General features: G+C 67.2%; 1 protein-coding gene and 1 pseudogene across 6 annotated transcripts; one reads left to right on the top strand and one right to left on the bottom strand.

Annotated features, from left to right (window-relative positions):
* Positions 1-677: 677 nt before the first annotated feature.
* LOC119878990 lies at positions 678-26,068 on the top strand (annotated as a pseudogene).
* On the bottom strand, positions 5,759-10,607 carry LOC119878991 (formin-like protein 3). 6 transcript variants are annotated; one of them, XR_005387280.1, is made up of 5 exons: positions 10,335-10,604; positions 8,682-8,968; positions 8,108-8,215; positions 7,306-7,455; positions 5,759-5,993 (listed from the first exon to the last, which is right to left on the bottom strand). XR_005387280.1 is itself a non-coding variant. In XM_038589499.1 (2 exons), the coding sequence occupies exons 1-2, from the start codon at positions 10,447-10,449 to the stop codon at positions 8,724-8,726; spliced, it is 360 nt and encodes a 119-aa protein (XP_038445427.1). In that variant the 5' UTR covers positions 10,450-10,607; the 3' UTR covers positions 8,555-8,723. The 6 variants fall into 6 exon arrangements, 1 of the variants encoding a protein (XP_038445427.1); XR_005387278.1 differs by having other exon boundaries at positions 8,108-8,222; positions 10,335-10,603; XR_005387281.1 differs by having other exon boundaries at positions 8,652-8,735; positions 10,335-10,602.
* Positions 26,069-26,075: the final 7 nt, after the last annotated feature.

A 26,075-nucleotide genomic window follows, 5' to 3' on the forward strand; every position in this document is an offset into this window, starting at 1 on the left:
GTCCGCGCCCCCCGGATCCTTTCTCCCAAATTCCTCCCCCCACCGCCGTCCGCAGCCGCCGCGCTGAAGGGCAGCCGAGCGCCCCGCCGCCTCCCCCTGCCCCCAGGCCCGGCTCGCAGGTGAGCAAGCAGGCCCGCGGGGTCCCGGGAGGGCCTGCCCCAGCGCCCGCGGACGTGGCGGCCCGGCCCGGCCCGGCCTCCTGCTCGGCGCCGCTGCCCGGGCTGCGCCCTCGCCCGGCGGGGCGGTGGGGGAGGCGGCGTGGGGCCCGGACCGGAGCGGAGCGCGCTCCCGGCGGACGCGGCGGCGGCGCCCGGAGCGAGGGGCCGGGATGGGCAGTCATCAGTCTTCCCAGGTGTGTGCGCGGTCCCTGCGCTCGGACCCCCGTGCCCCTCTAGGGCCGTCACGGCCGGGGACAGCGGGGGACGCCCCCGGGAGCCCGCCCCGCCCCGCGCCGCGCCCGCGCCCCCCGCCCCGCGCAGGAAGTGCGGTGCCGCCCGCCGGCGCCCGCAGGGTTAACGGGCGCGGGTGGGGCCGGGCCGGCGCCCAGGGGGGCCCGGCCGAGCGGGGCTGGGCAGGGAGGGTCTGGGGCGCGCGGGCGGCTCTGCGCAAGCCCGGCAGGGAGCCCCGCCGGCGGGCCGGGCGCGCGGGGGTTAATCCCTCGGGCCCGGGAGGGGCGAGCCAGGCCCGGAGCCCCGGAATCCCGCGGCGGCGGGGTCTCCGCCCCAGGAGTCCGCGGTCGCAAATGCCGTCCCCCTCGGATCGCGTGAGTGTCGGGTCCTGCGGTCCCGGAGGCTCCCGATTCCCGGATTCGAACATCCTCCGACCGGGAGATTTCTGCGATTCCGGGCTCGGCGTCCTCCGGGAGGGAGCGCGGGGCCGGAAGGGTTAACGGGCGGGGCGGCGGCCGCGGGAGAGTTAACGGGGCCGGGCCGGGCCCCCCTTCCTCGGGCGAGCCCGGGATCGCCCCCGGCCCGGCGCCTCCAACCCCCGCCGCCCCCCGGGGGGCGTAACTCGGGGCCGGGGCGCGCGGTGGCCGGGCGGGCTCACCTGTTACTCGGCCGCGGCCCCGCGCGGCCCCGGAGTGTCGGGCGGGCGGCCGGGGCGCAGGAGCCGGGGCGCAGGAGCCCGGGGGGCAGGAGCCGGAGCGCAGGAGCCCGGGGGGCAGGAGCCGGGGCGCAGGAGCCCGGGGGGCAGGAGCCGGGGCGCAGGAGCCAGGGGGGCAGGAGCCGGGGGCAGGAGCCGGAGCGCGCGGGCCGGGCCGGCCGCCCACCGAAGCGCGGTGCCCCCCGTCGCCCGCCGTGCCCGCCCCTCCCGGCCGCGCGGAGCGCACGCCTCCTGCCTGCTGACCCTCTCCTTTGGTTTCTCGCAGGCCTCTGCCGCAGACATGGAGAAACTCAGGTGAGTGCGGCGGCTCCCGGGCCGGGGCGGGGGGCGCGGGGCGGAGGGCGCGGGGGGTGCGGGTGCGCGCGCCGCGAGACAATGGGGAGCCCCGCGCGGGGGCTCCTCGGCCCGGGCCGGGGCTGCGGCCCCCCCGTGCCCCCCCGTGCCCCCCGCGACCCTCCGGCTTCCGCGCCCCTGCTCGCGCCGGGTCCCCGCGCCCCCCCCCCCCGCCCCCAGCTGACAGTTGCCTGGATCCGAGCTTTTAAGTTTCCGCCTGGTGGGGGCGGGGCGGGGGATGGCGTCCTCGCGGTGGCCAGCCGAGGCGGCGCGTCCTGGAGCCATTTTGGGGGAATCCCGCGAGTCTGGGGAGTGTCCCCTGCGGCCTCCCTCCCGGCGCTAAACTTCCAGCCCCCGTGGACTCCCCCGGGCTTCCCGGGAGGCGGCCGGGGCTCAGCCGATGGGAATATGCACGGCTTCCCCCTCGACGTCCCGCCCCTGACCCCACTCCGGGCAGCCCTCGGGTGTCTTCCTTCCGGAGTCTGAGCCAGGTCGTGTGGGCAGCAGGCCCGGCTCCAGGCTTCAGCACCCGCCGAGGGCCAGGGGGTCCCCTGACCCCTCCTCCCCGGCCTGGTGCGGGTCGGCCGCTCACATCCCCTGAGGCTGGGAGCCAGCAGAGCCCAGGCTCCTTCTGGGACATGCCCCACTGGCTCGGGGACAGAGCCCCGGGGCCCTCCCAGCAGGCCCGGACCCTCTGGGCGGTGGCTCCGTGCAGAAGGCCCAGGTGGGAGCCTGGGACAGGTGGGCTCGCAGAGGCGGCTCACTGGATGCTCAGAGCAGGGCCATCTCCTGGCCACTGAGCTGGAGTGCAGCCCTGCCTTGTGGGTCCCACCGGGCAAGGACAGTTGTCCTGGGCTCGGGGGAGGGGGCCAGTCTCAGATCAGAGGAGCTCAGATCCAAAATCCGATGCTCAGTCAGGCCCGCCTTGTCACGATCAAGGTCCAGGTGGGGCCAGGGAGGCCCCAGGAGCCACAGCCCTGGCTGTGGCCACGCAGACGAGCGTAGGCCTCTGACCTCAGGCCCGGGCCCTCCTCAGGACCCCATGTTGGCTGTCATCTCACCAGTATCCCCACCTGGGATGGGTCCCATGAAGAAGGGGACACTACTTAACTCAGCTGGAGCTTGCAGGAAAAGGTAGCATCCAGAGGGCACCCCAAGACCAGCTTGGGGGGGGTCTGTCGGTGGTTCTCTTTCTCTTTGTCTAGCTCTCCATGCCCAGCCAAGGCTCTTGAGCACCCACCCCTGTGTGCTGGGCAGTGGGGACACAGAGGACACAGGTGGGCAGGTGAGCCAGGTGGACAGGTGAGCCACCTGGGCAGGTCCACTGCCTGAGATGCTAAGGGGACCAGGCGTGGTTTTGCCAAATGGGCTGAGGGCTTCCCTGCGTCGAGTCCCAAAGGCTGGCGGCAGTAGCCAGGGCCTAGGCTTCTGGGCTGCTTTGGGCCACTTGGGCTTTCAGCTGAGGCAACATTTTGAAACTGGTGGGAATGGGGGTCCCATGGGGCCAGGACGTAGCATAGCATCCCAGAACTGGGGAGGGTCCCCTGGTGTCTTCTTCTCACCTCATTAGTGTTCTCAGAGCTGCCTCAGGGGTCTTTCCAGACCCTTCCTTCCCAGCCAGTGCGGGGGCTGCCCCTGTAGGGTTCCATCCTACAAATTTAGTGCCAGGGGTCTAGGACCAAGAGGCCCAGAGGAATGGTGGGGAAGTTGGTCAGCTGGGGTAGGTCATGGTGCTTGGGGTCCCACAGATCCAGTCTCTGGCCTCAGTTTCCTCATCTGTGAAGCAGATGTCCCAGTCACCTCCACTTTGCAGGGCTGTTTGGGAGGATGATGTGCCTCACCTGAGACCTGGTCCGTAGCAGGGGCCCAGGTGGGGGTTTGCTGTGGGGCATCTGAACCACACTGTGGTGGGTTCCCCAGGCAGGAGCAGATGCATTTGTGATCCAACTGGAGGGGTTTGGGGGTGTCCAGAGGAATAACCCTGTGCCCGGGCCCTGCCTCCTGCCACTGGAATGCAGTTTCTGTATATTGCAGGCCGGGCTGGGGATCTGAACTGATCCCCGCAGGGCAGGCCCTTTGCCCCACAAGGTACTTGCCATCCCACCCGCACTGTGGTGTCTGGAACCAAGCCTGGCCCGTGTGATGACTGAGCAAATGACCACATCACCTGGACCCCACCCCCCCGCCTTTGTGGCTCCCTTTGCAGCGGGTATACACTGGGCCCCCCTTGTCCTGGCCCCTCAGCCGACTCCCTCTGCTCACCACCCACCCCATACTGAAGTCCCCCTTCCCAGTCCCAAATAAGCTGTCGAGCCTTTCTGCCTTTGCCTGTGCCCCTGCCGTGCCCCTGCCTAGAACGCCCTTCCACCTGCCTTCTTGTCCACGCGACAGACTCTTTGTTCTCCCAGACACCTTTTCTCCGTGGCTTTTGTACTCTCTTGCCCCTTGCCCCCCCGAGTGGAACCGTTCCCCTTCTGGTTGCCAACACCTGCCTCGGGCGCGGAGACCCAGTAAGACCCAGGCGAACCCCCAGAGCAGGCAGGGACGCGGGCCCATCAGTAGATCCTCCCAGGGATCCCAGGCCGGGGACTCTGGGTTGGGATTTCAGGGAGGGCTTCCTGGAAGTGGAGGGGGGGGCTGGAGGGCTCACGCCCCGAGCCTGAGCCACCCAGTGGCCCCACAAGTTCTTGCTTGAACCAAGGCTTGAAGAATGAATAGGAGTTTGCAAGGAGGACAGGCTGGAGAGACTTTCCAAGGGGCATAAGGGCCGAGGAGGCCTGAGGAAGCAGGGGTGCATTCTGGGAAATGGGTGAGGGGTGGGGCATGCGGGTCCCAGGAGGGCCCCAGAGGGGAGCCCCTCCCAGCAGAGCCTGGGTGCGACCCCAGGATTTTTGCAGCCCTGGGCCCCCGGTACTGCTCCCCGCGGCTCTGGCCACCTGTCATCTGGCATCCCGCGTACCCCCGCCCTCGCTCAGCCGCGCCCCCCCCCCCCCCCCCCCCCCACAGCCTGAGCAGATGTTCCTGTGACACTCGGGGGTATCGGGACGTCCAGAGTCCCGCCTCGGAGCAGCCGCTAATCCTCACATTAATCGGCTCCTCGGCTTCCCTCGCACGGGGTCCCCTCTGCCTTGGCTCCCGCTGTGGCCACTTTGTCTGCCGCAGGCCTTCGGGCAAGCCCTCTCCTCCGCGCCGGCTCCCGTCCCCTCTGTCGTGTAGGAAAGTGGGTCAGCCGCCGCAGGGACAGAGAAGGTGCCCAGGAAACCAGAGCTCTTCCCGCCATGCGGCCACCCCTCCCTCCCCCCAACTAGAATTTTTCAAAGTTGTGAACTGTGATGAGCATACACAAAAGGTAATAAATATCCGTGCGGTCGAGAGATGGAGTTCAGGAAGAGCCGGCACCCAGGGCACCCAGGGCACCCAGGGCACCCAGGTCGAGAAGACCAGGCCTGCCGCTGGCCCTCCAGGGGCGCCCAGGGACCCCCCAGTCACGGCTCCCTCCAGCTCCCCAGAGGCCTCTGCCAAGCGGATTGGGCCACCTAAGGGCACCCCTAACTGAGTCTTCTTTTGCCTGGCCTGGAACCTCACATACGTGGAAACTTCCAGCCTGTGCTTTGCAGGCCGGCCTTTTTTCATCAGAAACGTCTGTGTGCGTGTTTGGGGGGGCGGTCCACAGCTGGCGCTCTCGGGGAGCTGCACGTGTGAGTGACGTTACTGCCGCCCGTTTATTCGCTACTGGGGGAGTCGGGGCGGCTCCCTCCTGGGCCTCTGGCACGGGCTGCCGGACACCCCCGTGCAGGTGTTCTGGGGACCGCGCGCCGCCTCGCGGGGGGTACGCCCCGGAGCAGGAGGGCCCGTGGTCGGAAGGAGGGGAGGCCACACTCCGGAGGGCGCTTCTCCCAGTCAGGCCGGGGCCCTGGGAGGCCCCGTGTCTCCCCACAGCGTCCCCTCACTCGGCGTCGTCAGGGGGTGGCCGTGGTGCTATTTCTTGGGGTGGCGCTCATCGCTCGGCCCCGGATTACTGCCCATGGGGGGCTCCTCTTTCGTAAGTTCTGTACGTGTCTTCCCGCCAGGTCGTCCTCCCGGCTTGCGGGTGATCTTGGGCCAGGTCCTTGTCGCTTGCATGTGAGCGAATCAGCTCCCAGCGGCTGCTTGCTTCCCACCCTTTAAATGGTCCTCCGATGAACACAAGTTCTTACTTTTCTTGTTTTTTTTTAGGATGTTATTTATTTATTCATGAGAGACACAGAGAGAAAGGCAGAGACACAGGCAGAGGGAGAAGCAGGCTCCATGCAGGGAGCCCGATGTGGGACTCGATCCTGGGACTCCGGGATCATGCCCCGAGCCTGAGCCACCCAGCGGCCCCACAAGTTCTTGCTTTTAATTCTGTTGAATGTGTCAGGCGTTTACTTTCTGCAAAGCTTTTTTGCACAGGGACACCCCGATGCTCGGGCCTGCACTCTTTGATCCGCTCACAGGACCCATCCTTGCTGTGGTTCTGCCCATGCCAGATGCTGTTCTCCAGGCTGGAGACACTGGGACAAGCCCAGCCTGACATCCTGGAGACAGAGACAGACGTCAGGTCGTGTCAGAAACATCAAGTCCCACTGGCCTCCCCTCCCAGGACTCTCCCTGCACTGGCTCCCTCTGGCCATCTGACCTCCTTGCTGATCCTCAAACACATTGGACAGGCTCCTGCCCCGGGGCCTTTGCTGAGGCTGCTCCTTTCTACCTGGAATGTTCTTCCCCAGATAGCACGTGCCTCCTGCCTTCTCTCTTTTCACATCTTTTTCCAACGTCACGGCGGTGGGGGTCTCCTGACCACTGTTTCCATTTATAATATTAACCCCCCACTGTGCCTCTTCTCTGCTTTGATTTCATCCGCCGCCCTGATCTGCCCCTGACTAGTGTTTTGTTTTATTTCTTTATCTTATTTATTATCTGTCTCCCCCACTGCGAACCCTTGTCCAGAACTAGCACATAGTAGGTGCTCAGTAAATGCGTTTGACTGAGACTGTACTGGGGCAGACAGTGAGGAAGGAGGGGTGGGACGGCCTCTCCCCACTGCTCACAGTGCCGGGGAGGGGGGCTTCTCCCCTCTGCGCCCCAGGAAGAGGAGTGTTGGGAGCACTAGTGCCCCCCACCCTACTCCCTGGCCCTCTGGGACTACTGTTGTGTTTTTTGTTTGTTTTTTTTAATCACCCCCTGAGAGGCCTTCAGAGCTGCGAGGGCCTCTGGTGGAGGGACTTGGCCTCAACAGTTGGGGGGGGGGGTGTCTTGCTGAGAGAGGAGCAGGAGCAGGGCAGGGGGACCAGCGACAGGAGCTGGTCGACAGGTGGGACCGTGGCTCTGGAGCCAGGGCTCGTCCTCACCTGGCGGCTGAGCCCCACCTTCCCGGTGTTCCCCTCCCTGAGGGATCACCACACTGGAGGGCCCCAGGGCGACCGAGGGCCCTGGGGAGACCGGCCAGAGGCAAGAAGGGGATGTGTGCGGATCTCAGGGGCCAGGAGAGCCACAGCCCCCTGAGCATCCTGGCAGCGCCCAGTTGGAGGGGTCCCATCTGGGTCTGGACCAGATGGTGCAGCCCGCTCACCTGTGGGTGCCCACTACACCTGTCCCGAGGGACAAGCAGGCTCCCGGCACCCCCTCCAGCGTCCCCCCTCCTCAGGGCCCTGCCAGCACCCTTCCTGAAGCCCAGAACCAGAGGCGAGCCGCTGACAGCTCCAGATCCCCACTGACCCCCCAGAAGCCCCAAACTTCTGTGTGGCATCCAGGTGACCGTTAGCCCCCCCGTACCCTCCCCCACTGGTCACTCCGAGGTGGCCTGTCCTGCCTCCCTCCACACCCCCCTCAGGGACCCCCTTCTCTCACCTAGGAGTCTCCACTGCCTTGGCCCCCTGGGTTGTCACTGTTGATTTAATTTGTTCATCGATCGCGCACTTGACAAATATTTATTGAGCACCCACTGTTTGCTGGAGGCTGCCGTGGCCACGAGGATACAGCCGTGACAACAAAATCCCTCTAGTTAGGAGAGATGGAAAACTTTGTAAAATAAATATCACAGTGACCAGAACTATGGAGACCAAAAATGCCCCCCAAACGGGTGGGTGGGGGTTTTGGCAGCAGGGCCTGGGAGCCCCGCGCCCCCCCCCCCAAGGTGATACCTGAGTGCAGGGCTGAGCAGGTGAAGGGTCACCATGCCCATGTGCAGGGGGGCCGGGGGAAGAGCCCCAGGCAGAGGGAGCAGCAGGTCAAGGTGCAGAGGAGGGAGCTGACCCCCAGCAGAGTGAGGAGGGGGCTGGGGAGGCTCGGAGGGCAGATGGAGGCTCGGGGTGAGCGGGGGACCATGGCGTGGTCGGGTTTGTGTGCAGCAAGGGTGCAGAGCTGGGAGGCAGGGACCTGGAGAGTCGTGACAGCCGCTCTGACCGGGCAGTGGCCCTGGACGTGGGCGGAGGACCCTGGAGTATTTGGGAGGAGCGCGGACAGGGTCTCCTGACGGGTTGGGTGTGGAGTGCGAGGCAAGGTCGGGCACCCAGGACAACTCCTGGGTGTTGGGCCTGAGCAAAGGGTAGAGCCGCTGTCACCCGAGATGGGAGAGCTGCAGGGGGAGGGCAGGTTTGGGGACGCACAGGCCGCCATCTCACCCCTGGCCTGGGGTGGCCCTGCTGCACACCTGCTCTGGGCAGGCCCATCCTGGAGGGCATCGCCATTCCCTGGGCAGGACGGGTACGCAGTAGGTGCTCCGAGGGATGAAGGACCGGCTGGCATCGTGGTCTTGAACCTGCCAACTCAAGGAGAGGTTTCCTGGGGACTGTCCACCTGCTGAGATCCATCTGATGTGTCCAGGATTGCTGTTGGGGTTTCTGGTCCCTTCCCTCCAGACCGCCTTCTCTCCACCTCTTGTCTCCTCTACCTTACTGAGCAGGCACAGAGCAGGGACCTCCTTAAGTGGGGCCCCCAAGGCTCTCTGTCCCACTTGTAAACCTGACCCTAGAGGAGGAAGTCTTATGGGCTAATTCTTACTATGGTGTGAGTGACTACCTCATTTTGAGCCTCTCCCTTTGGGATTCAAGGCACTGCAAAGAGACCCTCTACAGAGACTGTTCCCTCTTCTCTTGCCCTGCCCTTCAAAGTCTCCTGTCCTCACAGCACCTCTGAGTCCCTACTCCTCTGCAAAGCCTCCCTGATGAAGTATGTGGTTAGGAAGGTAGATTCACCTGGGTTTGAATCCCAGCTCTGTCACTTACTGGCTGTGTGGCCTCGGGCGAGCTTCTGAACCACTCTGATTCTCAGTTCTGCATCTGTAAAGTGGGCACAGGAACAGTAGCGGCTACATTAGAAGGTTGTTTCGAGGGTGACGCTGTTCCCATGGACCTCGGCACGTGCTTCACGCTCTGGCTGTTAACTGCCGGCCCCTCTGACGGTAGCTTCTCTCCCGTCCCTACGCTCGGCCGAGGCGGTGGGGCAGGGGGGACGGTCGGGAGCTCGCACTGGGGCAGCGGCGGGGCGTCCGTCTTGACGGAGTCGCCGCTCCCTGCGATGGCGAAGACGAGATGGGCGTCGGGTGACGGCAGCAGGACGTGGGGCCCGGTGTCCCGGGGTCCTCGGCCCCCCTTCCCATGCCCCTCGTGGCTGACAGGGGCAGGCGTTGTGCCTCTGTGTGCGCCGTCCTGGCGGGAGGGGGTGAGGGCCAGGGCTGGGGGACCTGCGGTGACGTTTGGAGGGGTCGCCCTGGCGAGAGGAGGCCATCCTGGTGGCCACCACTAGGCCGCTGGCCCTGACACAGGCCTCGCCCCCGGCCACGGCTCCTTTGTGTGCTGAGGGGCAGCGCCCGGCGCCCGGGGAGGTGAGGGTCCGGTGAGGACACGCGGGTGGCACACAGTGGGCCTCACCGGGGGACTGAGGACTGCCCGTGATCTCGGGGAGAAGTTTCTAGGAGGCCACAGTGGTCACAAGTGGGCTTTGATTACACATGGGAACCCGGAGCCCAGAAAGGCGGCTCCTTCCCGCCCAGGGCTAACGGGTTTGCCCCCTGGGGCCTGCTCCTGTGGGCCTGGAGAGGAGCAGGGGTGCGGAGGGGAGGTGCAGCCGCAGGGCGGCCCGCCACGGGCCCAGCGCAGTGGGGCGTCGAGGCAGCGCAGCCTTGGGGCGGCTGCCCACACCCCCCGTGGCGTGGGGTCATTGATAAACCCCCCACAGCTCTGATAACCTTCCCGAGCCCCAGAATTCTAGAAGCCGAGCCCTCCGCCCACCCACTTACTGTGCCCGGCTGTCTGCAGCGGGAGCGGCCGCGGGGTGGACTTAGCGAGGCCTGCGTGGGGTCCTCGCGGGGCAGTCAGGACCCGATCCCAGGGTGCCCACCCGAGGCGCCGGCTCACTGTCTCTGGGGCCGGCGGCCGGTGCTGGGGGGTTAACAGGGCGCCCCTCGTCGCCTATGGGGTTAGATCAGCTCCGCGGCCCTTCCATCCAGCTGTCAGGCTGACTCCGGGTAGGGGGGGTTGTGGCCTGGGGCAGGGGAGGGGCCTGGGCCCAGGTGTGCGCAGCCCGCCTTCCAGGCCCCCCTAGAGCCCAGGCCAGCTGAGCCCAGTGTGGGGGAACGGGGCACTGGGCAGGGGTGTATGGGGGGCTTCTTACCGCGTGGATTCCCACCCCTCCGGAGGCGGCCTCCTTAGGGCTCCCCTTGCTGGCTCCCTGCCCAGGGACAGCCCCAAGCCCAAGCCCACCGCCGGTCCCCCCACTCTGCTGCCCTGAGGACCACACACTGGGCCTGCTCTCAGAGCCTTCTGCCTCCGGATCCCCGCATCCCGGCCAGCACCTAGTCCACCCTTCCCCCGGGCCTGGGCTCAGGTCAGCCCATCCTCGGGCCACAGCGTGCCCCTGCCAGGCCAGGACGTCCTCACCTCCGGACCTCTGAGAAGAGGTGCTAGTGGGAGGAGGAGGGCTCCGCTGTGCCCGTGGCTGCTGAGGAAGCAGGTCACTGAGCTCTGAGAAGGGACAGGCCAGAGTCAGGTGCATGCTGGTCCTGGTACACCTGGGAGTGAGGACAGACAGGCCTGAGCCAGGTGCATACCGGTCTTGGCACACCTGGGAGTGAGAACAGATAGGCCTGAGCCAGGTGCACACCGGTCTTGGCACACCTGGGAGTGAGGACGGACAGGCCCGAGCCAGGTGCACAGCGGTCCTGGCTCACCTGGGAGTGAGGACAGAGAGTGTTCCCATGGAGCAGAGAATGTGACAGTACCCAGAGGGTCAAGAGAAGGTTGTTCTCAGTGCGGGAGACGTAACTCTCCCTCTGCCCAGGAGAGAATGATCTGGAAGAGAGGGAGCGATGGGTGGCTCAGGAGCGAGGCGAGAGGAGCTGCGCCAGGCCTGGAGTGGGCGGAGGGCTGCCTGGCGGGTTGTGTGTAGTAACAGGCGGGCGTGCCGGGTGTCGGGGCAGATGCTGGTAGGTGGGTACACCTGCTGCTGACATCTGTGGAAGTTCCCTTGGGGCGGCTTCGTTTCCGCAGGGGAGAAGGAAGCGAGGTCATCAGCTGGGAGTGGGGCTGGGGGCGGAGGTGATAGGATTCCGGGTCACTCGATCAGTTGAGCAGAGAGTGAGGCCCGTCGCGCAGCTCTGTGATTTCCTGCTGTCCACGGGGAGGGGGCCGACCTCGAAGGGAGAGATGGGGAGAGGATGTGGCAAGTGGTGCACGGGGACAAGGTAGGTGGGGGGTGGATGGAGGGGTGTCCTGGCGGCAAGCTGGGGAGAGAACCGGGTGTCAGAAGTGGGATCACTGAATGGAGCTGGCCTCGGTGAAGGCAAGTGGGGCGTCCCTGTGGGTGTGGGAGCTGGGCCGGGTCCTCCCCTCTGCCCTGGGAGCGCAAGCCCTCCACAGCATCCCCCCCACTCCGTCATGGCTGCAGCAAGGGCTAGTCACGCATGTCCATGTGCCAGCCATGTGCTGGGGACCCGTGCTCTGTGCCCCTGACGGTCCCCTCTGCCAGCCGGCCTCCGGAGGCCAACACAGCATCTGTCCAGAGGCTTCTGTGGCCGGAAGGGGTCGACAGCTGTACACTGGGCATCGGGAAGCCTGGGTTTGGCTGGACTCAGAGGTGACACCTCAGGTCACGCGGCCACTCAGGGCCGAGGTCTTTCTCTGTAACCCAGGTCTGTTGGGACCAGCATGGACAGCAGTGACCTGCGGAGAGGGGGTACTGAGGGGACTCGGGGCTGGCGGCCAGCTCTGCCCCCACCAGAGCCCTGCTGTTTATCTCTGTTCCTCTTTGGGGGCAGAGTCCTCCGGCCCACCCGATGGGCCTTTCTTGAAAGGGCAGCTGGGAGCTCAGGGCCACTGTGCCGTCCTGAAGCCATGGGCACCTCTAGCACATGGCCACCAGGCTGTGCGACCCTGAGGAGGAGGAGCAGACGCAGCTCCTGCTCCCACACGGCACCCCCTGCATTGTAAGACCAGGAAGCCAAGAGGGCTTCTGACCCAGCGGGACGTCTAGGGGGGCTTCCTGGAGGAGGGGACTAGAGTGAACCAAAGAGCCGGGAAGGGATGAGCTGAGCAGGAGGGGGCGAGCTCCCCCTCCTTGCAGCTGCTCTGTCCACTTGCCCGGGCCTGCCCAGCCCCTGAGGGCTCACTAGGCCTCGGGGTGGGGGGCAGGAGCAAGGCTGCAGCCACCCGATGATGAGGTGAGGCGGGTCAAGCAGGAGGGAGCAGCGGGACAGCCACAGCACCGGGGCCATGGGGAGGGCAGGAGCCACCGTCCCACGGTGACCTCAGTCCCGGGGCCAGGAGAGAGCAGGACCCGGCAGGCGTTGGGTTCGAGGAGTCCCTCCACCTCCTAGCTGGAGCTGGCGACCCCTCCGGGCTGTGGGCCCCGGGTCAGCGCCGTGACAGCCCCCTGCCCCGTGCACACGCACTGGCACACACGTGCCTGCACGCTTGCGCACCACCTTCCCGTCGCCGTCGAGGGCAAGAGGGACAGAGAGAAGGGTGTTCTGTGCCAGGCAGGAGAGTGGTGGCCGCTGGACACGGACACAGGCTGCGCACATGACGGTCTCGGAGGCGGGAGGGGGACACCGAGGTCCTGAGGGGACTGTCTGTGGCTCCTGCCGTGGAGGGTCCGCGCGGGCCCCCCTGAGGGTTTCACACAGCCGTGCCCGGGGCTGGGGGCACCAAGGATGGCAGGAGACTATGGGAGGCTGGTCCACGGAGTCGCGGCCGGGTCCCCGGGATGAGGAGCCCGGGGGTGGGGGCAGGGCCAGGTGCCTGGAGAGAGCCGGGGAGATTGGCCCTGGCCAGGGGGCAGCAGGGACCAAGGCCCTGGGGTGGGGGAAGCCTGATGGCCAGGGGGAGCGAGGGAACCCCCACACCGGCAGGGGCAGGGCCATGGTGGTCCCGGGGACCAGGGGCTCCGGACGGACAGACGTGGGGGCATTTTGAGCGGGTGCTGTGGCTGGCCTTCCCCGTGCGCCCGGCTGCCGGGTGGGGAGGGATGGGGACGCGGGGGGCGCCCTGGCCCGGGACGCTCGGGGAGCCCACTCAGCCCCTGTAAGGCCGGGCCCTGCGCACAGCGGCTGGTCCCCCCCACTGGGGGCCAGCTGGGGTGTTGGGGTCCCCGCCGCCGCCAGGCCCCGGGTGCGGAGGAGTTAACCCAGGGCAGGAGGGAGGGAGTGCGATCCTGGCAGAGGGGACACGGGGACAAAGTCACCAAGACGAGAAGCTGCCTGCAGCATGTGAGCAATGACAAGCAGTTTGGCGCTGCTGGAGCATGACTGTTGGGTGGGGCCTGAGCGCTCCCAGCCCAGGGGACGGCTGTCCTGGGGGGCAGGGGCGCGGGGACACAGGGGCCCTGGGACTCCTTCCACCAAGGCGCCCCGCCTTGTCGCCGCCGCACACACTCCCGCCCACCCCGCCGGGGCGCACCCGACCCAGTGACCCTGTCCACACTGCGCAGCAGGGAAGGCTTCCCTCCTAGCACCCCAGGGCTCCCAGAGCCCACGTGCCTCCCTCCCCGTGCCCAGCACGGCACGCGGTGCCACGGACATCAGGGGGACAGAGGGCACGCGGCCCCGGGTGGCCCTGAGTGACGTAGGAAGGGCACCAGGAGGCAGCCAAGGTCTGATGAGGAGAGGTTTGGAGACGGAGGGAAATTTCAGCCAGGAGGAACCAAGAAAGGCTTCCTGGAGGAGGTGGCATTTGAACAGAGCCTCGCAAGAAAAAAGAGGTTCTGGGGACTCAGAGAAGGAGGCGAGGATGTTCCCAGAAAAGGGGACAGCACAGACAGCTGCCTGGGGGGCCGGTGTGAGTGCGGCCGCACTTGGGGGACGAGATAGGGATGCAGAGGCCGTGGTCCTTTCCCGCAGGGAGCGGGGAGGGGGCCTGGTGTGCGGGGCTCAGGTGTGGCTGCAGGCCCCCCTTGGCCCCCGGCTAGGTCACGGCAGCCCCAGGTGGCCACACAGGTGCCATCCGCACCTGCCTGAAGGGGGAGATGGGCGGGAGAAGCGCCCCTTCACCTCCACGCCCTCGGGCCCCCAGGTCCTGGCGGCTGGCCTGGCGGGGCTCCAGCCTAGTCCCTGGGGGGCGCTCAGACATCGCCTGTCACCCTGCCCCCCCCAGCTGCCCCACTAGGGCCCCGGTGCCTCCCAGGCCCATGTCCAGACACACGGGGCACCACGTCCCCGAGGGGAGCCCGGGATCACCAAGGCCCCGGGGCTCAGGGCACATGGGCTGGGCCAGCCGTCCGTCCATCTGTCTGCCCAGCAGCCGCCAGGCCCTTCTGCCAGCAAGGGCGGGAAGGCAGCCTTGAGCGCCCAGCTAGGGGTGACACTGCATGGTCATCCCCGGGGCCGAGGCCCTGCTGACAGCCGGCGGCCGGCCAGCGGAGCCGAGGGAGAGGCCGTGAGTCCGTCCTCCGCTGTCTCCCCGCTCCAGCACCTCGGCAGGCCCATGGGCGGGGGCGGCCCTCCCTGCCCCCTGCCCCCCCTTTCCACGGGGTCCCGGGGGGGGGGGGGGCGGCGGCCCCAGGAGGGGCCAGCACATCTGGATCTCATCCCATCCTCATCCCAGACTAGCTGTGTGATCTTGGGACGGTCGCTTAGCCTCTCCGGACTCTCGTTCTCTCATCTCTGGGACGGGGGCACCCCCAGCCTCAGGCTGGGAATGAGAATTTGTGTCAGGACAGGAGCGGGTCGTCGGCAGAAAATGCCCTGCGTGTGACCACAGGCGCCAGCCCTGCCCCTTCCCTGGGCCCCAGCCTCCCCCTCCTCTTCTGGAAACGCGCCTGCCAGGAGCCCCAGCCCCCCTCCGTGGGGGGGCCCTCTGGAGTGAGGACTGGCTGAGGGCCGGGGTGGGGACCCCACAGGCCTGGGGTTTGGAGCCCGGCCCGTCCTGCCCCTGCTCCGCTCACTCGGCAGCGTGGGGGTCGTTGGCCGAGGGTGGTCGCTGGGACGACCCGTCCACCCGGAGGCCCAGCCAGTGCCCTGCCCACCGCGCCCGGACTCGGGGACCCAGGGCCAAGGGCAGCCCATCTCACAGATGGGAAAACGGGGGCTCGCGGGAGTGGTGACCGCGTACAGCGCGGAGCCCGGGCCACAGCCCCCCCGCTCCCAGCTCGGCCGGCAAGTCAGCCCGTAAGGTCATTTTCTGGGGGGTTGTGTGTGCAAAGCTTGATCCTTAATACGTTCCCCCCCTGTTTTTTCATCACTATAGGCAATAGGACAAATCTAGGAAAGTACAGAAGAAAAATTTCAAATTACCCAGAACCCGCCACCCACCACGACAGCATTTCTTTCGCTGCCTTGCTTTTTGTGGCCGTCCGTCCACAGACATTTTTGAGTGGGATTACACGGCTCCATCAGAGGCCGCGTCTCTGAGCGTTGTTTGGAAGCCCATTGCGGGGGCTGCATCCTCTCATCAGGCTTTGGCTCTGGGGCCGGCGAGGCCAGCGGGGCGTCCTGGACACACTGCGGGGGGTGGGGGGACGTTTCCTGGTGTCCGCAGCAGGGTGGCACCAAAGAAGGGCAGGGCACACCTGGGTCCCCTCCCGCATCCATTCAGCCGATTCTGCTCCCCTCCGGCCCACCCACAGCCCGGCCACAGACACAAGGGGCCCCACTGTGAGAAGGGGTCCCCGGGAGGGTGAAGTGGGCCCTGCCCAGGACCCCTAGCCTTTGCCAGGTCCCTCAGCCCCCAGGACCCCCTCCCCTATCTAGACGCATGAGCCCTTCACAGCCTCCCAGCACAGGTGGGGCCTGACATCACTGTCCCTCCACGCCCCGTGCCCCCTAGGGGTCTCCGGCCACGGGGTCCTGCTGTGGGGACCCTACCCCCGTGACTCTTCTCTGAGGCTGAGACCTGCCTGCAGAGCCCCTGCCGCTGGTGGGACACAGTGCCACCGCCAGGCTCCAGCCAGGGCTGGCAGGTGCACAGGCCGGGGTCCCCCCTCTGGTTCCTGCACCCGCACCCGCACCCTGACACCTTGCTGATGACCCGGGGATCTGCTGCCCAGTGTGGGGGCGGGCTCCACACCTCTCTGTGTCCGTGCCCACGGCGGCCCTGCGCGGCCCGCGCCCCCGTGCTGAGCAGCTCTGTCCTCTTCGCCCACAGGCTGCGCAGCCCCTGGGTGCCCTCGTGCCTCGGGCAGCCCCGCATCCTGCAGGGCCGACTGGCCAGGTCCTCGCCCTCGCTCTGGGACAGGTAACACACCTGGTGTCTCCCCACTTCCTTGGTGTCTCTGCGTCTGTCCCCAGACATCCCTCCCGTGTGTGCGTCCACTCACTCGAGCCAGATGGGGAAGGGTGTTGGGCCACCAGCACATCCCTGCCGCACCTCCTCGTGCCATCCGTCTCAGAGGCAAGGCTCTCAAGCCCCCACGGCCCGCACCCCCGGCCCTAGCCACAGGCTCCATCCTCGGGCTCCCACGCCCGCCCCGGAGTGTCCAGGAGGGGCTCCTGGTGGAAGGCCGGAGGGGATCGCACCCGGGAGGGGCCCGCGCTCATGAGCTCATCGTTCTCCGTGAGGCGGGAAAGCGCTTCTGGGGGCTTCCAGGGGCCAGGGAGGAACCGGGAAACACCCCGTCACCCACACACGCCCCGCCAGGTTAGGTGCACGTCCTCATTTAGTTCACCGAGACACAGGTCAAAGTGAAGGTGACTTCAGCGGGCGACGGTCTGAGAAGGGCGCCCTGAGCTCGCACCCTGACCCCTCCGCGGAGGGCGCGGCACGGCTGGTCTGGGCACCGAGGGCTTCCGCACCCTCCCCGTGCATCTGTCGAGGGGCTGTTTGCAGAGGCCAGGGCCTCCCCAGCACACTCCACACTCGTCGCTCCGACGGGGGAAGCCGAGGCCCCGGCCCCGAGCCGCCCCCTGGGATTCCCGTAGCCTGGAAGGCCCATGGCCATGTGGTACTTGCCCCTGGCATCGTCTCTCAGTGGTTCTGATGAGCCCCCAGCGCGGGCTCCCGTGTGGGTGCGCATGTCCCTGTTTCACGGACGGGGACACTGAGGCGGAGGCCAGGCAGGGCTCAGGTCGACGCCCTGGGGGGTGAGAGTGCTGGCAGGGATGGGGGTACCACCCAGGTGACCGCAGACCCCACGATGCCCAGCCCGGGACCCTCCTGGACCAGGTTGGGGAGGGGACAGGTCCAGAGCTTCTGAGTGGCTGATCTCTGGGACTTGGTGACCGGCTGTGAGGGGACAAGGGGCAAGGAGGCCCCATGGCCTCCCGGAGTCTGACTGGGGACGGAGGGTAGCTGTCCCTTGTTGGGGGTGGGGGAGGCAGAGGCCAGGGAGGGGTTAGCCTTGGAGGCACGGAGCGTGAGTGCCGTGGGCCATGGGCGGAGGGGCCGGCGGGTGGCTGGACGTGGGGGGAGTGGACTGGAGATGCAAGCAGGTGGGGTGGGGGGGCCCCATGTGTGGCTGGGGGGGGCGGAAATTCAACCCGAGATGTGCGGGGAGGGAGGGGCCGTGCAAACAGCGCCCTGATGGGCCTGGGCAAGGCCGAGGGGTGTGCAGGCAGGGATGGGGGGCTGTGGTGGGCTCCGGCCGCCGGCCTGGGCATCCGCTGTGACGGAGGGCTGCGGGGGCGGGAGCCAGGGGCCGGGGTGCTGTGGGTGCCTCTGGTAGGTCCGGAAGGCCCCAGCTCGCCACAGCGGTTGCCAGGGCAGCGGGAGGCCTTGACCAGGTGCCCACCTCCCAGCCCTGCCGTGCGCTTGTCCCACCACAGAACCTGTTCCGTGTTCGCGTGGGTCTCCCTCCAGACTGAAGGCTCGACCGGGCGGGGGCCGCGCTGGCCCTGCTGGCTGCTGTAGGGCGGGGGGCAGGAAAGGCGGTCTGGCCTGGGGGGACGTGTGGCCGGTCACATCAGGAGTGGGCGGTCTGCATGGTGGCGGGGTGCGCGCTGTGGTTGCAGGTGGCTGGTCATGGTCTGGGAGGGAAGGTCACTGGCTCTGGGTGGCCACGCGAGTGGATGGGTGATGCTCTCACCTCTTCCCGAGGGTGCAGACCCCACCTGTGCCTTGTGACCGAGGGCTGTGGGTGGACCTGCAGCCCCCACGGGGGAGAAAGGCTGGGGGCCGAGGACCATCTGGGTGGGTCTGTAGCTGCAGGATGGGGCAGTCAGGCATGCTGCCTGGAGGAGGCGGCCAGACCTGCGTGGGCAGCCGTGGGCACAGCTGCAGGGCTCTCCTGGATGAACGCTCTGCATCCTCCCTGGAGACTGACCCTGGGGGGAACCTGCCCCCCCCTCCTGTAAGGTTCTCAAAACGTAGGCAACTTTTTAATTTTTATTTATTTAAAAAGATGTAGGCCATGGGCAGGAATCCAGGAATGTTTCATTGAGATCTGCTGGGTGTGCGCCCGTGGGAACGCGAGTGGCTTCCACACCGGGCCGGAGACTGCAGGAGACTGCCTGCCCCGGTCCCCTCACTCCGGTGTGGGCCTCGGAGGTGCTGAGAACACGGGCTCCTGCCCAGGGTCCCACACCACACCTGGGCAGACTCCCAGCCCTGCCTGTCGCCAGGTTTTCAGCGTGACACCCTGGGACTCCCCTCCCACTCCCATGCGACAGTCTGGGGCGGGCACTGTGTACTCCCTCCTCCCTGGTCACAGCAAACTCACCAGAAATTACCATTCCAAAGGGCATTGGCCGCAGACCGTCCCCTGGGGGCGTCCACGTGTTCCGGCAAAAGGTGGGCTCACTTGCCCCCCCGGGGGGGACCGGGGCACCTCTCTGGGCAGAATTTTATTCCGAGTCTGGGCTTTGTGTCCACAGGGCAAGGTCGGGGCAGTCCCCTCTTTCCAGGGGGAAGCCAAGGCCGGAACGGATAGTGGGCAGCCTGGCGACCCAGGGCGGCCCCGCAGCAAGGCTGTGTCCCGCCCGCAGAGGCCCCGTCACCCCCGGACGCCAGGCTGTCAACTGCAGCCCAGGGGCTGGTGGGGGGAGTGCGCTGAACAGAGCTGGAATGTTGGCCCCACGCGAGCCTGGCACCCCGCAGACGCGCCCGGTGCCGGGCACCCACCCGCACAGCCCCGGCCTGCGGGGACCCAGCCTGCTGGCCCCACGGTCAGGGGTGAGGCCTTGGGCCAGCAGCCGGGCGCGGCGCCTGGAGGGGCAACCGTGTGTTCGGGAGGGGCGGCCCCCTGCCCTGGTGCCCGTGGCCCCCACAGGGGCTGTGGCCCGCCCGGGAGTTCCCGGCCACCGCGCTTACCCCTCCTGCCTCCCGCCGCCGCGGGCCATTTCCTGGGGCCGGCCCCGCGGTCTGTGGGGAGACGGAGCCTCCAGAGCTGGGGCTGAGGCCCTGGAAGGCTTCCTGGGGGAGGCGGGACGTGAGCAGGCCGGGGCTGTGCACCCTCCCGAGCTGTGCGCAGCGGGGCCCCTGCGCCCGGGGCGCACGGGCACAGCCGACTGGGGGAGGGGAGGCCTGGCGGGCCGAGCGGCCCCGCCCCGCGGCTGCTGGACCCCGGCTCCCCCGCCGGGCCCCCCACCCGCCAGCGGCGCCCTCCGGAGGCCCCGAGGCCCCGAGGCCAGGTGCCTTAAGCCGTCCCCACCCCGCCAGGGCCTGCGCAGGGGTTTACAGGAGGCGGCGCGGGCGCGGGCGGAGGCGGGGGCGGGGGTGGGGGGGCGCGCGTGCGGGCCGGCGTCGGGGCGCACCCAGGGCGCGGCTGGCCCCCTCGGGCTCGCCTCCCCGCGCTCAGCGCCGCGGGCCCGGGCCGCCGCCGCGTGTCGTTGCAAGCGCGCTGCAGGAGCAGAAGGGCGAGCTGCGCAAGCGGCTGTCCTACACCACGCACAAGCTCGAGAAGCTCGAGACCGAGTTCGACTCCACGCGCCACTACCTGGAGATCGAGCTGCGGCGCGCGCAGGAGGAGCTCGAGAAGGTCACCGAGAAGCTGCGCAGGTAGGGGCGGGCCGGGCGGGGCCTGCCTCCAGGGGGCCCTGCCTCCTCGGGGAGGCGGGGTCCGGCCGGTGGGACGAGCTCCTCTTGCAGGGCCAAGAGCGGCCGAGTCAGAACTTGACCCTGCGCCTGGCTGCTGCCAGGACAGGCTCTTCCCAGGCACCCCTCTATCCTCTGTTCGTTCCTCTCCTCTGGTCTTGGGGGACAGCAGCGGGACACACATGCGGCCATCTCCAGACCCCTCCGGGCCCCCCGGGGCCCCAGCCGCCGACCCCTGAGCCTGACAGGAAAAGCCACAGCTTAGCCCTGTAGAGGAACCAGTGTGTAGGGTCCGTCCCCTTGAGCAGCGTGGCAGCAAGTGGAGTGGTGGGCAAGGTGTGCCGGACCCGACTACTCACTCCCTTACGAACCAAACTTTCCTAAGATCGTTCGGGGTATTTAAGATATTGTCCTAAAACGTGCTGCACACTTTCCAGCCTTGAGGAAGACAGCAACTGAATGCAAAGTTTGCCGTTGGCTCGGTTTATTTTAAACATTTATAGTGCGCGGGCTGGTGCTGGCCCCAGAAGGGATTTGCCAGGAGGGCTGTTTGTCTGCCCCTCACCGGGACCTCCCCCATCTAGTTGCGTGGGAACCAGGCTTAGGCCATGCAGTCAGACCTCGGTGAAGGTGTCGCCTCTGCCACTCTCTGCTTTAAGCACCTTGAGGCTGTTTCCCCAGTACCAGTGGGCACACAGGGACACAGGTTGTCAAGAGGATGGACACTGTCCCAAATCCCCTTCCACCATCACAGTACATGGCAGTAGTAGAAATATGGCACCCGACGCCCACCCAACACCTGCTTCCACCTTCCTCCTCCTTCTAGGGTTGCAGGGTGGGGGTGGGGGAGCGTGTTTTACCCACCATGTGTCCCCAGCACTCGGCCTAGGGCCCACTGCGTGGCCAGTTCTAAGTCTCTGCCCTGCTAACCTGCTGTTGAATATAAACCCCTTAGCCAGGCTTGCAAGAACCGTGTTTAAATGTGAGTAAGCTGGCTTTGAGCAAGGACCGGACAGAGCCGCTTGTGAGTACAGGCCTTCCCTTTTCATCTCCAGGGGGTCCTCGACCCTGGCCCACGAAAGGCCTCTACAAGTTAGCTTCTTGCTGCAAGCAGAGGAGCAAGTAGACCAGGGTGGCACCAGTGGGTGGGCTGGGGGCAGGGGCGGGGGGCTGTGTCCAGCCGAGCCCTGCTTGGTGGGCTCTGTGGCCGTGGGGGCCACGGCGGGGTCAAGCCTGGCCCAGCAGCGACCCCGTTGTTCCAGGATTCAGAGCAACTACATGGCGCTGCAGAGGATCAACCAGGAGCTGGAAGACAAGCTGTACCGCATGGTGAGGGCCGACCCTGCCCCAGCACCCCCAGCCCGGAACCCCGGTGGTGAGCCACCAGCCGGGCTGTCATCTCTTGCCTGTGCACTGTGCAGGAGCTGGTGACAGGCTTGGCTTCCCGGCCTATGCACCCCACCAGGGGCTGGGCCAGTTCCCCCCACTCCTGCTGCGAACGGGTGGGTGTCAGGACCGGGAAGTCCGAGGGCTCCGAGCTGCCCCGTGAGCCTCCAGGGCATGGTGTAATCACCCGATCTGGAGGTGCGAGGGTGCTGTGGGACGGAGGAACTGGGCTGGGGACCCAGATCTGGTGGGACAGAGGCCTGAGTTCAGGCCCTGGGTGAGCCGGAAGGATGTCTGAGCCCAGCTGTGCCTCTCACGGGGCCCCCCCGGCTTTGCGTGAAGAATGGGGGAGACGGTGCTGCCCTGACCCCGGCGCGGGCAGAGACCCTCCGGGCGACCCTCACACCATCTGCACGTGGCTTCAGCCGTGCCGCCTGTTTTTTAAGTCCATCAGGCTGTCGAGACCTCAGTTTGGACAGGAGGGATGGTGGCGGTGGCGCCGGCCTCCTGGTCTCGAATGGCTGGCGTCAGGGAGGGGACGATACGAGGTCCCCCCTCGTCCTCGTTTGGTTACGGGCTCGCTTTGTTTCTGAAAATCACCAACGGGTGTCGAGCACCTGCTGCCAGAGCTGAGACAGGAGACCCTGGGCTTTCTGAGCTCAGCTGGAGGCTGCAAGAGGACAGGCTTAAGGAAGAGACGGGGGCAGGGGCGGGCGGTGCGGAGCGCGCACTCCGGGGGCAGGGGCAGGCCGTCGCCGCCGCCAATGCGGGGGGCGCGGGTGAGCAACAGGCCCAGGGAGGCAGTGACCCGCCCAAGGCCGTCTGGCTCGTCGGTGCTGGAGCACAGGTGGATTTGAACCTGTGGTCAGTGCCCTTACTCCCACCTTCCTTGGTCTCGCGAAACCTCATCACTACAAGAGGGCACCCGGGGGCCTGTGGGGCCGACCCCCTGCGGCTCCTGCCCACACCCCCCACCCCCGCCCCAGGGCCAGCACTATGAAGAAGAGAAGCGAGCGCTGAGCCACGAGATCGTTGCCCTCAACAGCCACCTGCTGGAGGCCAAGGTGACCATCGACAAGCTGTCGGAGGACAATGTGAGTGTTGCACCTGTGACCCGGGGGGCCTCCAGGCCTCGGGGGCTGGCGCGGGCAAGGTGGGAGGACGGGGCCGCCTCACCGGAGATACGCTGCCGAGGGCACCTGGGAAGACTGTGCTGGAAAGAAAACGGCTCGAGCATGCTCACTCGGGACTCCTGCCCCCGCCGGCCCCGGTGGGGCTCAGGGCCGCGTGGCTGACGGGCCCAGCCGCGCGCCACGCTCCCGACGGCTGACCGCACGTTCACTCACGGTGGCTGCTTCTTGCCAGGCCCTCCTGGGCTGTGAGAACATGGTGTGAATGACACGGGCGAAAACCCCTGCCCACGTGGAGCGGACGCCTGAGCGGGGAAGCAGTAAACACGGTGGATGGGCAGGCCGCGCCACGTGCTAGAGGTGCTTCACGCGCCTGGGAGGGACACGCAGCAGACAGTGCTGGGGAGTCGTTCGGTCCTTCTGGAAGAGGCCAGAGAGCTGGCCCCGGGCGCCCGGGGGGAAGAGCCTTCCTGTGGGCGGAAGGCACCGGAAGTGGCAGAGGAGGGTCTGCAAGACCAGCAGAGGGGCCAGGGGGGCCCCGGGGGCAGCGAGCAGCCCAGGGTCTGAGGCCAGAAAGAGAACGGGAGGCCATGCTGTGCAGGCTGCTCTAGGAATCTGGCTTTTGTTTTATTTTATTTTTTTTAAAGATTTTATTTATTCATGAGAGACACACAGAGAGAGAGAGAGGCAGAGACACAGGCAGAGGGAGAAGCAGGCTCCCTGCAGGAAGCCTGATGTGGGACTCGATCCTGGGACCCTGGGATCATGCCCTGGGCCCAAGGCGGATGCCCAACGGCTGAGCCACCCGGCGTCCCAGGAACCTGGGTTTTATTGTGAGTGAAGTACGGAGCCACCAAAGGTTCCTGAACAGAGGAGTACGTGACTGGACTAACAGTTTTCTGGGCTCACCGAGAACAGACTGCAGGGACAAGCCGCAGCGGGAGGCTCCAGGAGGTGGCGGTGGCTGCGATCCAGGCTAGGACAGTGGCTCGGCCAGGATGCCGCCTGTGGAGTGGGGGAGCAGGGCTCAGGTTCTGGTTCTGTGTCGAAGGTGGAACCCAGGGCATTAGCCGCGATTGTGGATGTGGGGTGTGGGGGAAGAGAAGGGCCCCGCCCAACTGCAGGGTTCAGAGCCCGGAGGGGAGAAGCCCGAGATGGCAGGCCATCAGGGGGAGAGCGGGGCTGGAGTTTAGGGCAGAGATCAGATGGGGAGGCCCCAGCACAGGCCGCACAGGGCGCAGGGAGCCTGAGTGACCCGGGACGCGCTGGCAGACCTGGGCCGGCCAGGCAGTGATCACAGCCGTCTGACGCCGGGGGCAGCCGGCCTGGGGCCTCAGGGGGGCCAGTTCTCGGCTCTCAGCCAACCGTGCCCTTCCCGGGGCCTCAGGAGGACACCGAGGAGGCTGGGGACCCAGTGTCTCTCCACTTTGCAGCCCAAGTTGGGGGCACCAGCCCTCAGCACAGCTGGCGGAGGTGGGGGAGCCTCCAGGAGCAGGGTAGGGTCAGAGGTGCCCCTGCCTCCCACAGCCTGCCTGAGCTGCAGGACGCCCAATCCTGGTTGAGCTCTGGGGGGCCCCGCAGTGACCCCAGCGCCCTCCCCTGCCGAGGATCCCGGGTGGGGGCGGGAGTGCAAGGCCCAACAACAGGCACATGCAACAGAAATTTTCCAAAGATGAACCAAATGCCTCAAGGTCCTACTGTTTGCATCTGTTTTCAGCTCAGAGCTGAGCCAGTCCCTGCCCGGACCTTGGGTCACACAGGCCACTTGCCCCACCTCGCCCTGGCCCTCACCCCGCCCTGCAGCCACCCCATAAGCAGACCACACTTGAGCAGCGGGGATGCGTGGAACAGTCTGAGACTCGGGGAGGCAGGGCTGTGGGCACGTTCCCTGTCACCGTTGTGCGACACGCTTCCCTGCGTGGTCTCCGTGCCTGGGGCTTCTGGGGGTCGGGGGCCCCCGGAGGCCCCTCCTTCCCAACCGCTGCCCCCACCTCCCCATGCACCAGCAGCTCCAGGTCAGCAAGGAGGCCCCCCGTTCTGCAGGCGAGGGCGTGAGGCCCTGCCAGCTGCACAGCTGCCCCCCCACCCGGTCTGTGTTGGCCACTGGCCTCGGGTGTCAGGGACCGTGGCAAGGACCGTGGCAAGGGGCGAGCCTGCCAAACGCCTTCTCTTGTCTTCCAGGAGCTCTACAGGAAGGGACTGCAATCTAGCGGCGCAGCTCCTTCAGTGCAGCCAGACCTACGGCAGGGTCCATAAGGTGTCCGAGGTAACGCGAGCACCCCCAGCCGGGCCAGCCTCGCCCCCAGGCCTGCCTGGACTCCTTGCCCACAGGCCCTCCCAAGGGAAGGTGCTGGAGAGCCCGAGTCACGGCCTCCTCCCTCCTGCAAGTACCCGCCCTTTCTGACTACGGAGCAGGGGCCACCCCCCCACGCACACCTCCTCACCCAGCGGCGACAGCCATGCGGGTCCCCGTGCTTTCCTCTGGGGGCTGCTCCAGTCCCCCTACCCGCTGAGCACTGACGGGGCAGAGGGGCCCGGGTGAGCCTCACAGAAACCCTGTGGTTCGGTTGGGCACAATGGCTGCACCCATTTCAGAGATCAGGGCTCCCTGATGCCAAAGCCACAGTGGCCTGTGGACCCCCACCCCTGCCGGCTGCCCCCACCCAGGCCTGGGGGTTCCATGTCTCCTCTCCCCTGGGCCTGGGCCATGCCTGCAACACTCAAAATAGATCAAACAGCAGCGGGACATCCCACGAGGCAACCAGGCGCTCATGCCGTCAATCTGTGTTGCATCTGAGTCTGTCTTGTTCAGGAGCACCCAGGCCTCGTGACCCGGCAGGGGTGCCACCGACAGACCTTGGGGCTGGGAGAGCAAGTAAGCCCCTGGGTGGGAGGAAACGAGGGGCCTGCAGCCCCAAGAGGGGCCAGGTCAGCCCCTGGTGCACCCTCGGGGCTCTTCAGAGCCCAGCTGTGGGGGGGCCGGGGAGATGGGGGTGGACTGGGGGCCCTCGGGGAATCTCAGGAGCTTGTGACACACGGTTCCAGGAGGCCGGCTCTAGGGGTGCCATTCGAGAGGCCCTGGGCGGTCCCCCTCCTCCGTCTGCACACGTGTCGGCCACGGTCACAGCCGCAGGTGCCGGGCTGACACTACCCTGTCCCCGCCCTCCCCTCCTCACTCCTGCCCCATTGCAGCTGCCCTCTGACTTCCAGGAGCGCGTGAGCCTGCACATGGAGAAGCACGGCTGCAGCCTGCCCTCCCCGCTCTGCCACCCGGCCTATGCCGACAGCGTCCCCACCTGCGTCATCGCCAAGGTGCTGGAGAAGCCCGACCCCAGCAGCCTGTCCTCGCGCCTGTCGGACGCCTCGGCCCGCGACCTGGCCTTTCGGGGGGGTGGAGAAGCAGGGCCCGCGGCCCCCCTACAAGGGCGACATCTACTGCAGCGACACGGCCCTCTACTGCCCCGAGGAGCGGCGGCGCCCGGCGGCCCAGCGTGGACGCGCCCGTGAGCGACGTGGGCTTCCTGCGGGCCCAGAACTCCACCGACAGCGCGGCCGAGGACGAGGAGGAGGCCGAGGCCGAGGCGGCCGCCTTCCCGCGGGCTTCCGGCACGAGCCTTCCCGGGCTACGCGGCCTCCCTGCCCACGTCCAGCTCCTACTCGAGCTTCAGCGCCACGTCGGAGGAGAAGGAGCACGCCCAGGCCGCAC

The sequence above is a fragment of the Canis lupus genome, unplaced genomic scaffold (genome assembly GCF_011100685.1).
Source record: "Canis lupus familiaris isolate Mischka breed German Shepherd unplaced genomic scaffold, alternate assembly UU_Cfam_GSD_1.0 chrUn_S2191H2391, whole genome shotgun sequence".
NCBI lineage: Eukaryota > Metazoa > Chordata > Mammalia > Carnivora > Canidae > Canis > Canis lupus.